The following is a 14,931-nucleotide window of genomic DNA, read 5'->3' as shown; positions in this document are numbered from 1 at the left end:
GTTCTTCGTCGTCGTCGAATATCCGAGCGTTAATAACGCAAAGGCACACCCTAATCTCTTTTTCTCATCCATCATATCATATAATTGTTTTAAATATTGGTTGCATGAAGATCAAAGAAACTTTCTGAAATTTTCGTAATATTGCATGGGCATGTATATAACTTGGGAATTTTTGATCCAAAATCATGTTTTATGTGATCTAATGGGGCTGCCATGACTAAGGATTGTTAAGGGGCGATTTTACACAAGTTATAAGGTCCTAGACACACACCACACTCGCTGCACAAACAAAGGAAACAAGCTGGACCCAAACTCACGTTATTTGGTGGCTGTGTGTTCGGTTGTTGGGGATTTGGGTGCATGGGCTTGGCTTGGTTGCATCCAGGGCTGGGCTAGAGTCAGGAGGGGTCGAGGGTCGAGTCCTAGCCAGGCTAGGACTCGAGGAGTACGGTTGGGGAGGAGTCCTAGCAAGCTAGGACTCCACCCAAGTCCACCCGAGAGCAGTTTAAGGGCAGCACAGGTTTTGCTGGTTCAGGGAAGGAAGTAGCTCGGCTAAGGGGCTTTGGGGCTGGGCTAGGCTAGGTCTTTAGGGCCCTAGGAGGGTGCATAATCGTCTGGGCTAGGCGTGGGTCGGGTTTAGGCGTGGTCTAGGGTCAGTAAGGGTCATGGGTCCTCATTGGTTAAGGGCTGGAAGAGTTCTAAGGCAACTAGGAGTCCTAATGCCACTAAGACACTCACGTACACACACCTACAACACATGGTTTGAGTTTCCAGCAAGCTTTTGGAGGGTTTAAAGGGCTAGTTAGGGGCCTGGGCTTGTACAGTAAGGTGCCTAGGTAGGTTAGCTAGGTTTTGGCTCGAAGTGGCTCGGGCGTGGCTAGAGTAAATCGAGAGATGGCTCGGCGGGTTCACTAGGGTATCAATATTTCGAATTTAAGAACAAAAAATAGATCCAAGGGTCCACGGGTGTGGCTCATGACTTGGATAGGTAGAATAAATCATAAAAAGGTTATGTTAAAAATTTGGGATCAAAATAACGAGTTTTGGATTTATTAGGAATTTAATCGCCGCACGAAACGTCAACTATCGAGTTAATTGAAAAGTCTAGTTTTAAGCTTCATAAAATCATGGAAAATTAGATTTAAGCTTAAATAATTATTATAAGTCTAAGTTTCTGATTTGGGAATTTTATGTTGAGGTTTGGAATTTTTCGGGATTAAAACGCATTAGTACGTCTCATTTAAGGGGTAAATTAAAAGTCATTGATTTAGGCCAAATAAAAATATGAGAAAATTCATGTAAGCTTAAATAATTATTTGGGACATTTTAGAGTCATGAAATCAAGAAAAAAGTCGAATTCGTAAAAAGTCGAGTCCAGGGGTAAAACGGTCTTTTTACACCTAGAAATTAGTAAAGGTCATGGCAGTGTCCGAAATGTTGTTTTCATGTTAAAAATGATATTTTTAAATGTTTATGAATTTCTCATGATTCAATTATGATTTTTAAATGTCTATTTGATTTTTATTATTTAAGAAGACATTTAAAATACATGTTGCATGCTTGGTTTCAAAAATGGAAAATGTAAATGTATTCATGATTTTTCTAAAGTGATGTGAAGGAAAAATGTTGAAGGATGTGAAGTGATTGTGACTAATTCGTTAATGGTGGCGACGTCGTGAGGGTTATGGTCCCAGTGGGAGCCCGACGATCGTGTTTCCATCATTGCGAATATGTGGTAACGGATATGTGGTAACGGTTTTGTGGTAACGGAAGAATGTGAATATCGTGAGGGGAGAAGGCCCCAGAGGGAGCCCATTTATGGGAAAAGGCCCCAGAGGGAGCCCCGACGATCGTATTTCTATTCGATCATGTTAGGCCAAGGCTCAGTTGACCGGTGAGAGTGTCGCTGATGTCCCCGCCGCCCAGTACTGTGGTTTTATGTAGATGGATCCATCGTCATGTCATGTCATGTTGAGGAAAGTCACAATTAACGATCTGAATTCAACAGAGGAAAATGAAAAGGAAAATGTTTATGATCATGAAAAATGATTTATGTCATGTCATGTTGAGGAAAAAGGAAATTCATGTTTGCATGTCATGAAAATGTTTATATTTAAAGTTTTATGCATCATGAAAATGTTTACGAAAATGTTAATGTTTATGCATCTTCATGAAAACGATATTTTAAGTACAAGTATTTTTCACCGTTATATGTTGACTGTATTACGTATTACTCGTTATAAAGATTATGGTGTGTTGAGTCTTTAGACTCACTAGGTGTGATGGATGCAGGTTATCATGATAATGCTAATGGAGGTCTTGATGGTTGATCCGACTGGACTGAAGGTGCACATGACCCGAGGACCGACGCTAGTTTCCGCATATATGTTATGATTTATGTTAAAAGATTTTCATGACTTTTATCATGAGTTTGAGTGGTTTTTGAGAGGTTATAGTATGTGCTATACTTTTCAAATGTTATTTTTAGATTTAGAAAAATGTCAGTTGGTTGTTTATTTTGAAACGATGTCAAAAATATTTTATGAAATTTTATGGTTCGGCCGAATGCTATGTGAGGTTTTTTAAAAAAAAAAAAAATTTCTAGTACTTTTAAAGCAATAAAAAGGGCAAGCGTTTCAGAGTGTATCTGAATTGATAGTATAGATGTTTGGATAAATGATACTTTATTAGTAAAAATAGTTTTATTTTCATTTGTAATTCAAATCAAAAGATATCTCATGACTAAAAATGTACTATCTAGGTGTAAACAAAATTCTGGTTAAACCGAATTAATTCAGAAATTTGTTTTGGTTAATTCATTTTTTTAAAAAAAATTTAATTAATTCAGTTTTAGTTATCGTTATAAAAATATGGTTAGAACGAATTAACCGATTGAGAAATTTGTTTTTTGGTAATTTATAATTGCTTATTTATGATTTGGTCATCTTTTGTGTCATATTTCAGTTTTTTTTTATCTATTGTGTCATATTTGAGTTTTTTTTATTTATAATTTTAGCATTTTTTCGACATAGTACTGATGTAATATCGATGTGTATAGTGTTACATTAACAATCTCGATAAAAAAACTAAAATTAGCAATAATTGAAAAATACATAACTAAAATTGAAATTTTATAACATAAAATAAAATGCTGAAATCGCAGATTTACCAAATAAAAAAAAACAAACAAACAAATTTTCTTGTTTAATATTTAAATAAAATATAATTTTTGTACAGAGCCATATCTGCATGATACTTATTGGATTGGGCTTCAGCTGGCCCATGCTGAGAAAAATCTATCACCAAGCCTGCAACCTTTTCTCTTCCATTATTCTCTACCCAAGCAATTTCGAAGAAATCCCAGGCCAAGTCTCACGTCGATTGCCTTCGCAGCAGCATCACCGGAGTCTTGCGAGTTATATCAACAGCCTTCGCCGCTCCGTCATCGGAAACCCATTTATTCGCTATCCATAGCCGCCATAGATGATGGCTTAGAATCGAGTAGCTGACCCTTGCCCTCGAGTTCAGAGGTAAAAAAGATGAAAAATGAACATACTAATCCGTCCCTGGCTTGGTTTAATTTTCCATCTAGTCTCATTCCTCTGCCTAATTTCAATTCAAATCCTCTGGTTCTAATTTGTACCATGTTCTCGCAGTGAACAATAGCAAATCATAAATCCAAATCGAGGCCCGAGGAAGGAAGCCAGACGATCTCGTGCGAGTAAGTCGAGGTAATCCCAGTGGGCGAAACATAACGTGGGTTCCTTGTTAGTTTATAGATGACCAAAAACCGAGTCTTAGTTCTTGAGTTTTTCAAATGCGGTCTGTGTACATTGTTCACATGTGTGAATGAAGTTCTTGTGTTCTACAAATTTTATTTCCAAAGATTTAACATTGGACTCGTTGGGCACAACACTGCAAAAAGGGTTTTTTTTTCCTACGCGTCATTTATTTGTGTGACCAAAACACGATAATTGAATTGCCCTTGTTTACAGATTGACTGTTCTTATTGTTTTCTAATTGGTGCGTTTGTTTAATTCCTATTTATTTTGATCGTTATTTTAGTTTGTGGTATTTAGAATTCTTTGATGGGTATGAGCAAAACCGAAGTGAATTTAAGAAAGTTACTTGCAGCCACTCCACAACAACAAAATCAAGCAAAGCTCTTGCATGTAAGCTCGCCTTCCTCTCAATCCATTGCTATATAGGCCATCATAGCCTGATAGTTTGCACTTCTGTCAATTGAGTTTCAAATATTTATGCTTAATCATTTAATATTAGCATTGATTCCTCTTGAAAATTTACTTGTTATAACATGATATTCTGCCTTAATCTACTGAGCGATGTGTGGTGTTTGAGCTTCTAACCACCTTTGATATAGTGTCTGAGTGCTCGCATTTCAGTTTTGTTTTCATACTAACATGGAAGCCATTGAAGTTTTTTAAACACCATTTTCTTTCTGTAGTATGTAGCCACTCTAAGAGAGCAATTGGAACAATTGGGAGAAGAAAGGGGTCCTGAAGGATTGCCAAGGTTGTTTGTTTTTTCTCTTGGGATATATCTTATTTCACATCACATTTTCTTGATGTCGTCGTGTATGCAAAGGATTTGTAACTTCTAATTATGTGAGTTAGAATTAGATTGTACTCTTATATTGGACTTATTTCATGTGTTGATCAGATTTTTTTTACTCCTTTGTATAACTCGTACATAATTCTTGATTATGTATAACTTATCTTCATGGATATGGCAATTTACGTCCGAAATAACAGTTTGAGAGGTGGTGAATTTTAAAACAAATTATTTTAAGGGGTACCTGGAAGAATTGATCTGTCGTGGCTATTGAAATGAATTACTACCAACATCCGCATGTCTAAGAATTACTGTAGGATGATGGGATACGTCATACGTCGTTGGACTCCGGCATCAGTTCTATGAGAACTCCATTATGTCATTGTTTGTACCGTGGCTCATGTTCACATTACATGCTAGAGTGAAATATATGCGCCAAATACTAAGAGGCGAGTGAAACACCCTCCATGATGGGCTTCCTTAGGTGCTTGCTTCCGAAGAGGTGGGCAAAGTCGTGATCCCACATCTATTCCCCAAGCAATTCGAAGAGACTAATAAACCTTAGGTGCTCTTTCACCAAGAAAGTTAGCATTTTGGGTTTGGGTTATGTTCTTAGATTTATGGCCTAACAGTGTAATTGGTGTAGACTTTGTCAAACAAAATTATTCATGCTCTTCATTCAGAAAAATTACATTCTGTTGACATGCTCCATTGCTTCTTCCTTGATGTTAAACTTAAATTTGAATGCTTGCATTCCTTTGATTTTATTGTGGCTTCAATTCTAACTCTTCTTCCACGCTATTTTACAGAGTTTCAAAAGGTCAATTAAGAGAATATTCAGAGAAAGTTGAAGCTATAGCAGCAAAGTTAGCGGAACCTGAGGTATATTTAGTGTGAGTTGGTTCCTTGTATTTATTCCCCTTCAGTAGCTCTATGAAACATTGTGTAGGTATTTGAAATCTCGGCGGAAGCTTGAAAATGCATGTTCTCAAATATGATGATATCATAAGATTTGTTAAAATTTTAAATCCACAGCTGTTAGTTACAATCAATATACTGATAAATATTGACTATGATTCTTTAATTTTGATGCATATTCCGACTAATAAACATAGTTTTATAATATGATTACTCTCTTTTTACAACATTGACATATAAAGTCACTGCACACTGAAACCAATCGTGTTTATAAAGTTTGAACTCTTCCTGTTTATGTTAATAATTTCTAACTACTCTTCTTTACTTGGCAAGTCTGAGTCCAGTGTAGAGGTTCCTCAGCTGCCTTCTCTGAAGACTGATACTGACGAATCCCCTTCTAAATCAGAGGAAGGGAGTGTTTATACTCCCAGAGGACTGAGGAAGAGATTTGTGTGAGTGAAATGGGACATCTGTGGTCATTGTTATATGTTTAATATTTCTGAAGTCGATGTTAACTGATGCAGGCCCCTGTCAGAGCATAGGTCTCATGATACTGTTGAAGATAATAATTCAAGGTCAATCAAATTGGATGCTGCAGCACAGAGTCATATTGAGAAACACCGGTATCTTTTCATTTTAGTATTTTTTTGGTCATAAAGTGCCGTATATTAATGCAATTTACTTAACTAATATCTAAACTGTTAACATTTGTTTGAGAACTTGTATCAAATATCAACGATTTAGCAACTACGCATAACCAATCATTGCAGAGTTATGCTGAGTATGCTTTCAGATATTGTCCCATTCCAACATTAAAAATTCACAATTACTCTAGCTTTTTCTTATATCCAGTAATTTGATTATGATAATTTTTTTAAGTAAACCTTGACTGATTATTCCAGTATTTGTTTGTCTGAACACTTTCCGTTTTGTTGTGACCATTGTTCGGTTTGAATAAATATGCTTAGGCACTTAGGAATTCGAAGGTCATTCTGGTGTTCAAAATGCAAACAAGTTTTACAAGTACAACAATATCTAGAACACATCTTGATCAAAATCAATTGAGAGGGACACTAGGCCGGATTTATATTTTTGACTGGGTATTCTGGATGTGGTTGAAAATCATGCAACGGTGATAAATATTTTATTTAGGTAATCTGAGTCACAAATTTCAGTCTTATCTGATCTTGATTAATGGTTTGCCTTGTCCGGTCTCCATCCATGTTATATCTTTTTCTTGGTCTACTTTATCTGCTAGTTTTTAAAGTTCTAATAATTGTATCCATTTTAGAGCATTGTCCTTGTTGCAGATGTTTACCTGCAACTTATCATCTTATTGTTTTTCCATACAGAATACTTCAAGAAAATTTGATCGATGAAATGGTTCTTTTGGCAAGGAAACTTAAAGAGAGTGGTCTTGTGATGAGTCAATCCATCCAAAACACGCAGAAGGTGAGTTTGAAATTTTACTTGCTTGCCGTTATTTTCACCATTGGCCTTTGCAGAAAGCAATCTATTCTCTTTCACCCATGTACCGAAATTGTTATTAAGAGCTGTTGCATTTGATCCCCCATGGATTTTGAAAGGAATTATATTCTTTGACATATTTCCTTTTTAATAATTTCCTTGTTTAAAAGATCCTTTTTGTTTTGCCTTTCTAGACATATTATATGATCTCGTATAAGAGTTAATATAGTCACCGATAATATCTTTAAGATAGGTTATAATCTCTAAGATATGCTATCATTGATTCAAAAGAGTTTATTTCCTTATAAAATTGGTTTTCCATATTTTATAGGACTGTGAAGACAAGCTAGTATAAATAGGAGAAGAAGATATGGAAAGAAAGAGAGACGGGAAGAGACGCATTCGTACGAAGAAAGGTTTTCTGAGTGAAGCAATCTCGCGTCGTTGACAAAAGTTTCGCTGTGAAGTGCTGACAATATTTGAAGACAACACCTAATCACTGTTTTGATTAGTGTGTTGAGTTTTGAAGATTTTTCACTTCTCAGTTGATGCATCCGATATAGTTTTGTTATACGGTTTGTTAGAGGTTTAGGATGCAATTTGTTACTCATCTTTTTAAGGGAGTTGTTTGATTCTTTCACTAGTATTGGTTTTTGTAAACGTACAAGTTTTTCTAGTGAATTATTTTTCCCTGAGGCACCGCACAAGTATTTTATACTTGTGCATAATTAACTGACTCGTATCTCGTATTACTATTATTCCAGTTACATGTTAGTGTGTTAAAAGTATAATTTCCGCTGCATGTTGTTGTGGGTGTTACAATACCTACGCACAACACTTACATTCTGATACACACAACATTCACCTTTGTCACGTTCACACCGAGAAAACGGAACTTTCAATTGGTATCAGAGCCTCTACTTGACGCTACTAAGTGAGATCCTGTTTTGTTTTGTTTTCTCAGAGTGAAAAAGGATTATGGAAGCATCAACAAACACTGTTTTTAGACCTCCCGTGCTGGATGGATCAAACTATGCTTTGTGGAAAGTAAAGATGAGGGTCTTTATTAAATCCATTGAGGAAAGAGCCTGGCAGCGTGTACTTGATGGTTGGAGTCCACCAAAGATCGACGATATTGATGGAGACACTCGGCTCAAACCTGAAAGTACATGGACAATCGATGAAGTGCAAACTTCGAACTTTAATTCTAAGGCTCTCAATGCTATATTTTCGTCTGTTGACACAAGGATGTTCAATTTAATCACCAACTGTATTTGTGCCAAAGAAGCTTGGGATATACTTCAGAAACATTGTGAAGGATCTGAGAGTGTGCGGAAAACTAGGCTCAGGATGGTGGCATCAAAATTTGAAAGCTTGAGAATGGATGACAAGGAGTCTATCCTTGAATATGATAGCCGGCTGAGACAATTGTCTAATGAAGCTCACAGTCTTGGAGATCCCATGACAAATGAAAGATTGGTGAACAAAGTTTTGAGATCCCTTCCTGAGAAATTTAATGTCAAAGTTTGTGCAATAGAAGAATTGAAAGATACTTCAAAAATCAACCTGGACGAATTAATGAGCTCTCTCAGAATTTTCGATATGAATCTTGACCTACAAAAGAAGGATAAAGGGAAAACAATAGCACTTGAAGTTTCAACTGACTCCTATGATGAGATCCTTCAAATAACTAAAGAAGTGAGTGAATTATGATTTAGGTGAAGACTCTATCTCTCTATTTACTAAGAAATTCGGTGATTACTTGAATAAAATGAGAGAGAAGAAGAAAGTTGGACAGAAATCAGTGTTGCCCAACATCACGTCTTCCGTAAAAGCTCAAAAGTTTACTCATATGAAAGGACAATTTCGAAAAAAACACGAAGTGCAAATCCAATCAAATGTCAGAAATCTCGATTCAGTGCAATGTAGAGAGTGTTCGGGATATGGACACTATGCCAATGAGTGTGCCAATCGACTTCGAAGGAACAAAGGCATGACTGTCACCCTGAGTGATGAAGAGTCTGAAGATGATCAAGAATCAAATGAATCTGAAAATCACACATCGTTATCTGCCGTGACCAAGGAGAAACGCTCAATGCAAATCAATCCTTTGGGTGTTGCCACAGGTGCTGCAATACCTGGCCGCAACACTTCTTCGAATTCAGTATGTCTTAATTCCACAACTCTTGGGGAGTCAAGTCAGTCTGAACCCCAAGAGGTAGATGATGATGAAGTCACTTTAGAAAGCGTGCAGACAATGTACGAAGAACTGTATGAAGACTGGATCAAAAGAACTAAAGGAAATGCAATTCTCCTCAGAGAGAACGCTGAGATGAAGTCACAAATATCACGACTTGAAGTAATCTTGAGCAAGAAAGATCTGGAATTATGCAAAGTCAAGGAGGAACTTGGAGAAGCAACTCAGATTCTCACCAAAATGAATTCAAGTTCATCCAAACTTGATTCACTTCTGATGATTGGAAAAAATGACAAAGCCGAACTTGGGTATATGAATAACCTGTTTGAAATTGGAGAATCTTCCAATACTGAGAGAAAACCAACTGTCTTTGTCAAAGGAAGTGATAAAACCTCGAATCCTACACACCCTGAAAGAAGTGTTCCACCAAGAAGGCATATGTCTACCAAGAAGTCCAAATCCAGAAAACGCCACTTTATCTGTCACTATTGTTTTAGACCTGGACATATCAAACCCTACTGTTTTAAACTGAGAGATGATTACAAGAGATGAGAATCTGAACAGGTGTTGCCACAGGTGTTGTATAACACCCGGCGCAACACTGCCAACAGAAAACCGACGGTAAAAAAAGTTTGGGTACCAAAGGCAAAAATTCAATGTTTTGTTATTTATACTTCATTAAAGACTAACATTGCAGGAATATGGTACTTTGATAGTGGCTGTTCACGTCACATGACAGGTTCTAAAGACCATTTGATTGACTATGTTGAACTGAGGAGTAGTCATGTGACGTATGGTGGAGGAGCTAAAAGAAGAATAGCTGGCAAAGGGACGTTGAATGTTGATGGGCTACCCACTTTACATAATGTGCTCTATGTAGAAGGACTTAACTCAAACTTGATAAGCATAAGTCAACTTTGTGATGACGGTTTGCATGTTAAGTTTGATAAAGATAATTGTGAAGTTTTTGATAATACTGATACGTGTATTTTGACAGGTACAAGGTCTGTGGACAACTGTTATCAACTTGGAAAGAACCTTGTGTGCAATCATTCAAAGGTGAGTGAATTAAACTTGTGGCATCAAAAGTTGGGTCATGCAAACTTCAAGACTTTAAAGAACCTTGGTAAGTACGATGCTGTGAGAGGTATGCCTAATTTATCGTCTGAAATTCTTTATGTTTGTGGTGCATGTCAAAAAAGTAAACAAACACGTGTTCCCATCAAGTGTTGCAACACTTTGGGACAACACGGTGTCTTGAACTCCTGCACATGGATCTTATGGGTCCAATGGAAGTGGAAAGTCTTGGAGGTAAGAAATATTCATGTGTTTGTGTGGACGATTTCTCTCGTTTTACATGGGTAAGCTTTCTTTAAGAAAAGTCCGACACTTTTGAGGTTTTTAAGAAATTGCATGCTAAGATTACTAATCTACATGATATGAGGGTTGGTAAGATAAGAATCGACCATGGTAAAGAATTTGAGACCTCTCACTTCATTTCTTTTTGTGAAAAGAGAGGGATAACTCATGAATTTTCGGCCCCTAAGACTCCTCAACAATATGGAATAGCCGAAAGGAAGAATAGGACATTGCAAGAAATGGCCAGAGTCATGTTAAGTTCAAAGAATATTTCAAAACGATTTTGGGCCGAGGCCTTAAACACCGCATGTCACATTTCGAATCGTGTGTACTTAAGAAGTGGTTCTACTATGACACCCTATGAAATTATCATGGGTAGGAGGCCAAATCTGAAGTACTTTCATGTTTTTGGGTGTGTATGTTATGTTTTGAATGACAGAGACCATCTTGCTAAGTTTGACTCTAAAAGTGATAAGTGTTTATTCCTTGGCTATTCATCCAATAGTCGTGCATATCGCATGTATAATCTTAGAACAAGAACGACTATAGAATCTATTAACGTTGTTTTTGATGATCTTGCAGATTTAACGGGAAAAACAATCGAGAATGATGTTGATGGACTCCTGGATACAAGTGAGACACTGCCTAACACAGATGTTGCACCCGGTGTTGTAACACCTGAGACAACACCTGCACCGGCAGAATCGAAAGATGAGTAAGGAGAGAATTCTGAAAATGATGATGATGTAACCAATGAGGGGATTGACATTCCCAGTAAGATTCAGAAAAATCATCCTTCATCTCAGATCATTGGAGAAACATTTGGAGGAATGCAAACTAGAGGAAAGGAGAAGGTAGACTATCGGAAAATGATGGGACTTGTATGCATGACTTCCGTATACTCTCAGGTAAGCCATTCTTGTTTTGTTTCACTCATTGAACCCAAAACTATAAATGAAGCCTTAAAAGATGAATTTTGGGTTGATGCGATGCATGAGGAACTTGAACAATTTGTTAGGAATGATGTGTGGGATTTGGTTCCCAGACCTGATAATGTGAATGTTATTGGAACCAAATGGATTTAAAAAAAAAAACTGATGAATCTGGAATTGTTGTGAGAAACAAAGCAAGGCTAGTTGCTCAAGGGTATACTCAAATTGAAGGAATTGATTTTGATGAGACATTTGCCCCTGTTGCTCGGATTGAATCTGTTAGACTTCTACTTGCTATTGTGTGTCATATGGACATAAAATTATATCAAATGGATGTGAAAAGTGCCTTTTGAACGGCATCTTGAAAGAGGAAGCTTATGTAAGCCAACCTAAAGGATTTGAAGATCCACACCACCCGGACCATGTCTACAAATTGAAGAAGGCACTTTATGGACTTAAACAAGCTCCACGAGCATGGTACGGTAGGCTCACTGAATATCTGCTCGACCTAGGCTTCAAACGAGGTGAGGTTGATAAAACCCTTTTCATTCAAAAGTCGAAGCATGATATGCTTGTGTGTCAAATTTATGTGGATGACATCATCTTTGGTGCTTCTTCTCAAAAGCATGTTGATGATTTTGTTACTTGTATGTCTACCACATTTGAAATGAGCATGGTAGGAGAATTAAGTTTCTTTCTTGGATTGCAAATCAAACAAATGCATGATGTATCTTCTTATGTCAATCCAAGTATGCTAAAAATTTGGTAAAGAAATTCTCTGCCGAGAACACTAAACACATGAAAACTCCAATGGGGTCGACTGAAAAATTGTCCAAAGACGATGTTGCTGCAGGTGTTGACCACACTCAGTATCGCAGCATCATAGGCAGTCTTCTTTACTTGAGTGCAAGTCGTCCCGATATCATGTTTAGTGTATGTCTATGTGCTAGGTACCAGGCTGATCCTAAGGTCACGCATTTAAGAGCTGTCAAAAGAATTTTGAAATATATAGCTGGAACAGTTGACTTAGGCTTATGGTACACCAAAGAAACAAACACCAATTTAGTAGGTTTTAGTGATGCTGACTGGGCTGGAAATCTGGATGATAGAAAGAGTACTACTGGTGGTTGTTTTTATCTTGGTAACAACTTGGTGTCATGATATAGTAGAAATCAAAATGTGTATCTTTGTCCGCTGCTGAATCCGAATATGTTGCAGCCGCTAGCTGTTGTTCACAACTTTTATGGATGAATCAAATGATTAACGATTATGGATTCAACAGTGACACCTTAATTGTATACTGTGACAACTCAAGTGCAATTAATATTTCAAAAAATCCAGTACAACACTCTCGAACGAAACACATTGACATTAGACATAACTTTATTCGAGATTTAGTTGAGAAGGGTATGATTCGGATGGAATTTGTTGGAACTGAGAACCAACTGGCTGATATTTTTACAAAACCATTGGATTTTGAGAGATTCTCCAATCTTAGGAAGTCTCTTGGCTTGTGTGTACAATGATCACTCACTAATGTTGTCTTAGGTGTTACAACACCTGTGGACAACACCCAGCATGCATGTGCATTTTATTTTTAGGGTGCTAGACATATTTCATTTATCCTGTTTTGTGTGAAGTCTGTACAAGTGTAGGTTACTGAATGGTGTACTCTCAGTGGAGAATCAAACTTTCTATCAAAACTCTTTAAGGTGTGATGTATGCTCAATCTAAGTCATTATGCTGCTTGCATATCGCATAATCTTGTCCTATGTGGAAAACGATTTAGAAGGTGAAAAACAGAAAAGAGGAGAAAAATAAAATAATATGATTAGAAGAAAATGGAAAAAGCTACATAGAGGAGTCCAATGAAGACCGTTCTTCTAGAGTGGGAGCTACCACTTCTAAGTCAAAATACAGATGGAAAAAGCTACCTAGAGGAGTCCATTGAAGACCTTCTTCTAGAGTGGGAGCTACCATGTCTGAATTAAACATTCTCAAGAAAGTTTGAGTCAAAACAGTGAGTGTTGCCAAAAGGTGTTACCAACACTTAAGTACAGACAGATCACAGTTTGATCACATGTGTGTGTCTTTGATTATTGATCATATTATAGGCATAAATTTAAGTCATTCATACTGCTGTTATGTGAATTTATCATGTCCAGTGGGCTATCAGTTATTAACTCATGAAAAACGAAGAAAACCCTAACCGACTTAATTTTGAAATTTCTTGATTTCTAACTGTTCGTGGGGTTAATTTGACGTGGGGTTTATACTGCCTGACATTTTGAAATAATGATGTCACCATCTCAGAAAGTTACCGTTGGAGTAAAAACTGGTTTGGAAAGATGCTGTAGTCGCGCTCATCAAATGTTACCGTTGTAGAGGTGTGCTCAAGGAATTAGTGATAAATAGGGAACAAATTTACTGTTTAATATTCTCTCTCATATTCTAAAATCTCATTTACCCTAACTATTTTTCGCGCACATTATCTGTGATCTTCATAAATTTCTGTGTGTCTCGAACCTCCCTACGTCTTTGATCATTAATTTTGCAGATGGCTGGCTTTGATCCACAAGACATTAGAAGCGGGAAGGGGTCTGTGAGCTGAGATCGAGACATCATCAGCGGGCTGACGACGGACGCCAGGTATAACCTAAATCCTTAGATAGTGGTTTAAGGATCGTTAGGGAGCTTGTAGCATGTTGATCTGGTTTGTTAGTGATTTCATTGTGTGATATTGTCTAGGTGTTCAGAGCTTTCTGTCAGATTGTTTTAGTGAGGTACGTGATGTACTGACTGAGATATCCAAGCATAGTATACACACTTATATGCTGCATATTTATCTGTTGCATGATACATGTTTTACTGCTTTGGCATATTATGCATGACACATCATGTGAGTCTGATATCTTTTGAGATATACCTCGTTTGTTGGGGCCGCTCAGCCCTATTCTGTATTGTGGACGATGGGGCATCGAGAGCTACAGTGTCCGACGGGACCCGCGGGGCTCTGATGACTGGACATTGCAGGTCACGTCTTGATGATGAGTGGGAGCCAAAACATGCCTAGGGAGATCAGAGACTACACACTCAGGCGCCTCTAGACTGAGCATGAGATTCTTGACTTGATCCTTGATATCCGAGCATATTTCATTTCGCATGTCATCATATCAGTTTGTATACTCGTACATTCTCGTACTGGGCGATTGTCGCCACGTCCTTGTTTTCATCTTGGGCACCCCATTCCACGGGGCAGTCTTAGGTTGGACGGTTCGGACGGACCAGGGCAGTGGCTAGAGCAGTGAGGTTTCAGTGGTGACAGTGGAGGTTTCATGGTGGTTACCGTATTATCGTTCAGGATTATGTTTTGTTATGGTTGTATTATGTTTAAGACGGCGTGTATTGTTTTGGTTTGGTTTGAGTTGTAAGAGATTAGTATTTGGTTCCGCTGTTTAATGTGGTTATTAAGTTTAATGTTGCATG

General features: G+C 37.4%; 2 protein-coding genes across 2 annotated transcripts; both read left to right on the top strand.

Annotated features, from left to right (window-relative positions):
- The first annotated feature begins 3,302 nt into the window (after positions 1 to 3,302).
- On the top strand, positions 3,303 to 7,677 carry LOC140818647 (uncharacterized). Its single transcript, XM_073178683.1, has 9 exons — positions 3,303 to 3,415; positions 3,689 to 3,721; positions 4,080 to 4,172; positions 4,466 to 4,533; positions 5,382 to 5,454; positions 5,824 to 5,942; positions 6,015 to 6,113; positions 6,843 to 6,942; positions 7,289 to 7,677. The coding sequence occupies exons 3-9, from the start codon at positions 4,089 to 4,091 to the stop codon at positions 7,310 to 7,312; spliced, it is 567 nt and encodes a 188-aa protein (XP_073034784.1). The 5' UTR covers positions 3,303 to 3,415; positions 3,689 to 3,721; positions 4,080 to 4,088; the 3' UTR covers positions 7,313 to 7,677.
- A 258-nt stretch (positions 7,678 to 7,935) lies between these two features.
- LOC140818008 (uncharacterized) lies at positions 7,936 to 8,670 on the top strand. Its single transcript, XM_073177802.1, has one exon. The coding sequence runs from the start codon at positions 7,936 to 7,938 to the stop codon at positions 8,668 to 8,670; it is 735 nt and encodes a 244-aa protein (XP_073033903.1).
- The last annotated feature ends 6,261 nt before the right edge of the window (positions 8,671 to 14,931 follow it).

This window comes from Primulina eburnea, chromosome 17 (assembly GCF_022965805.1).
Source record: "Primulina eburnea isolate SZY01 chromosome 17, ASM2296580v1, whole genome shotgun sequence".
NCBI classification, from domain to species: domain Eukaryota; kingdom Viridiplantae; phylum Streptophyta; class Magnoliopsida; order Lamiales; family Gesneriaceae; genus Primulina; species Primulina eburnea.
This window is presented reverse-complemented; position numbering and strand designations above follow the sequence as displayed.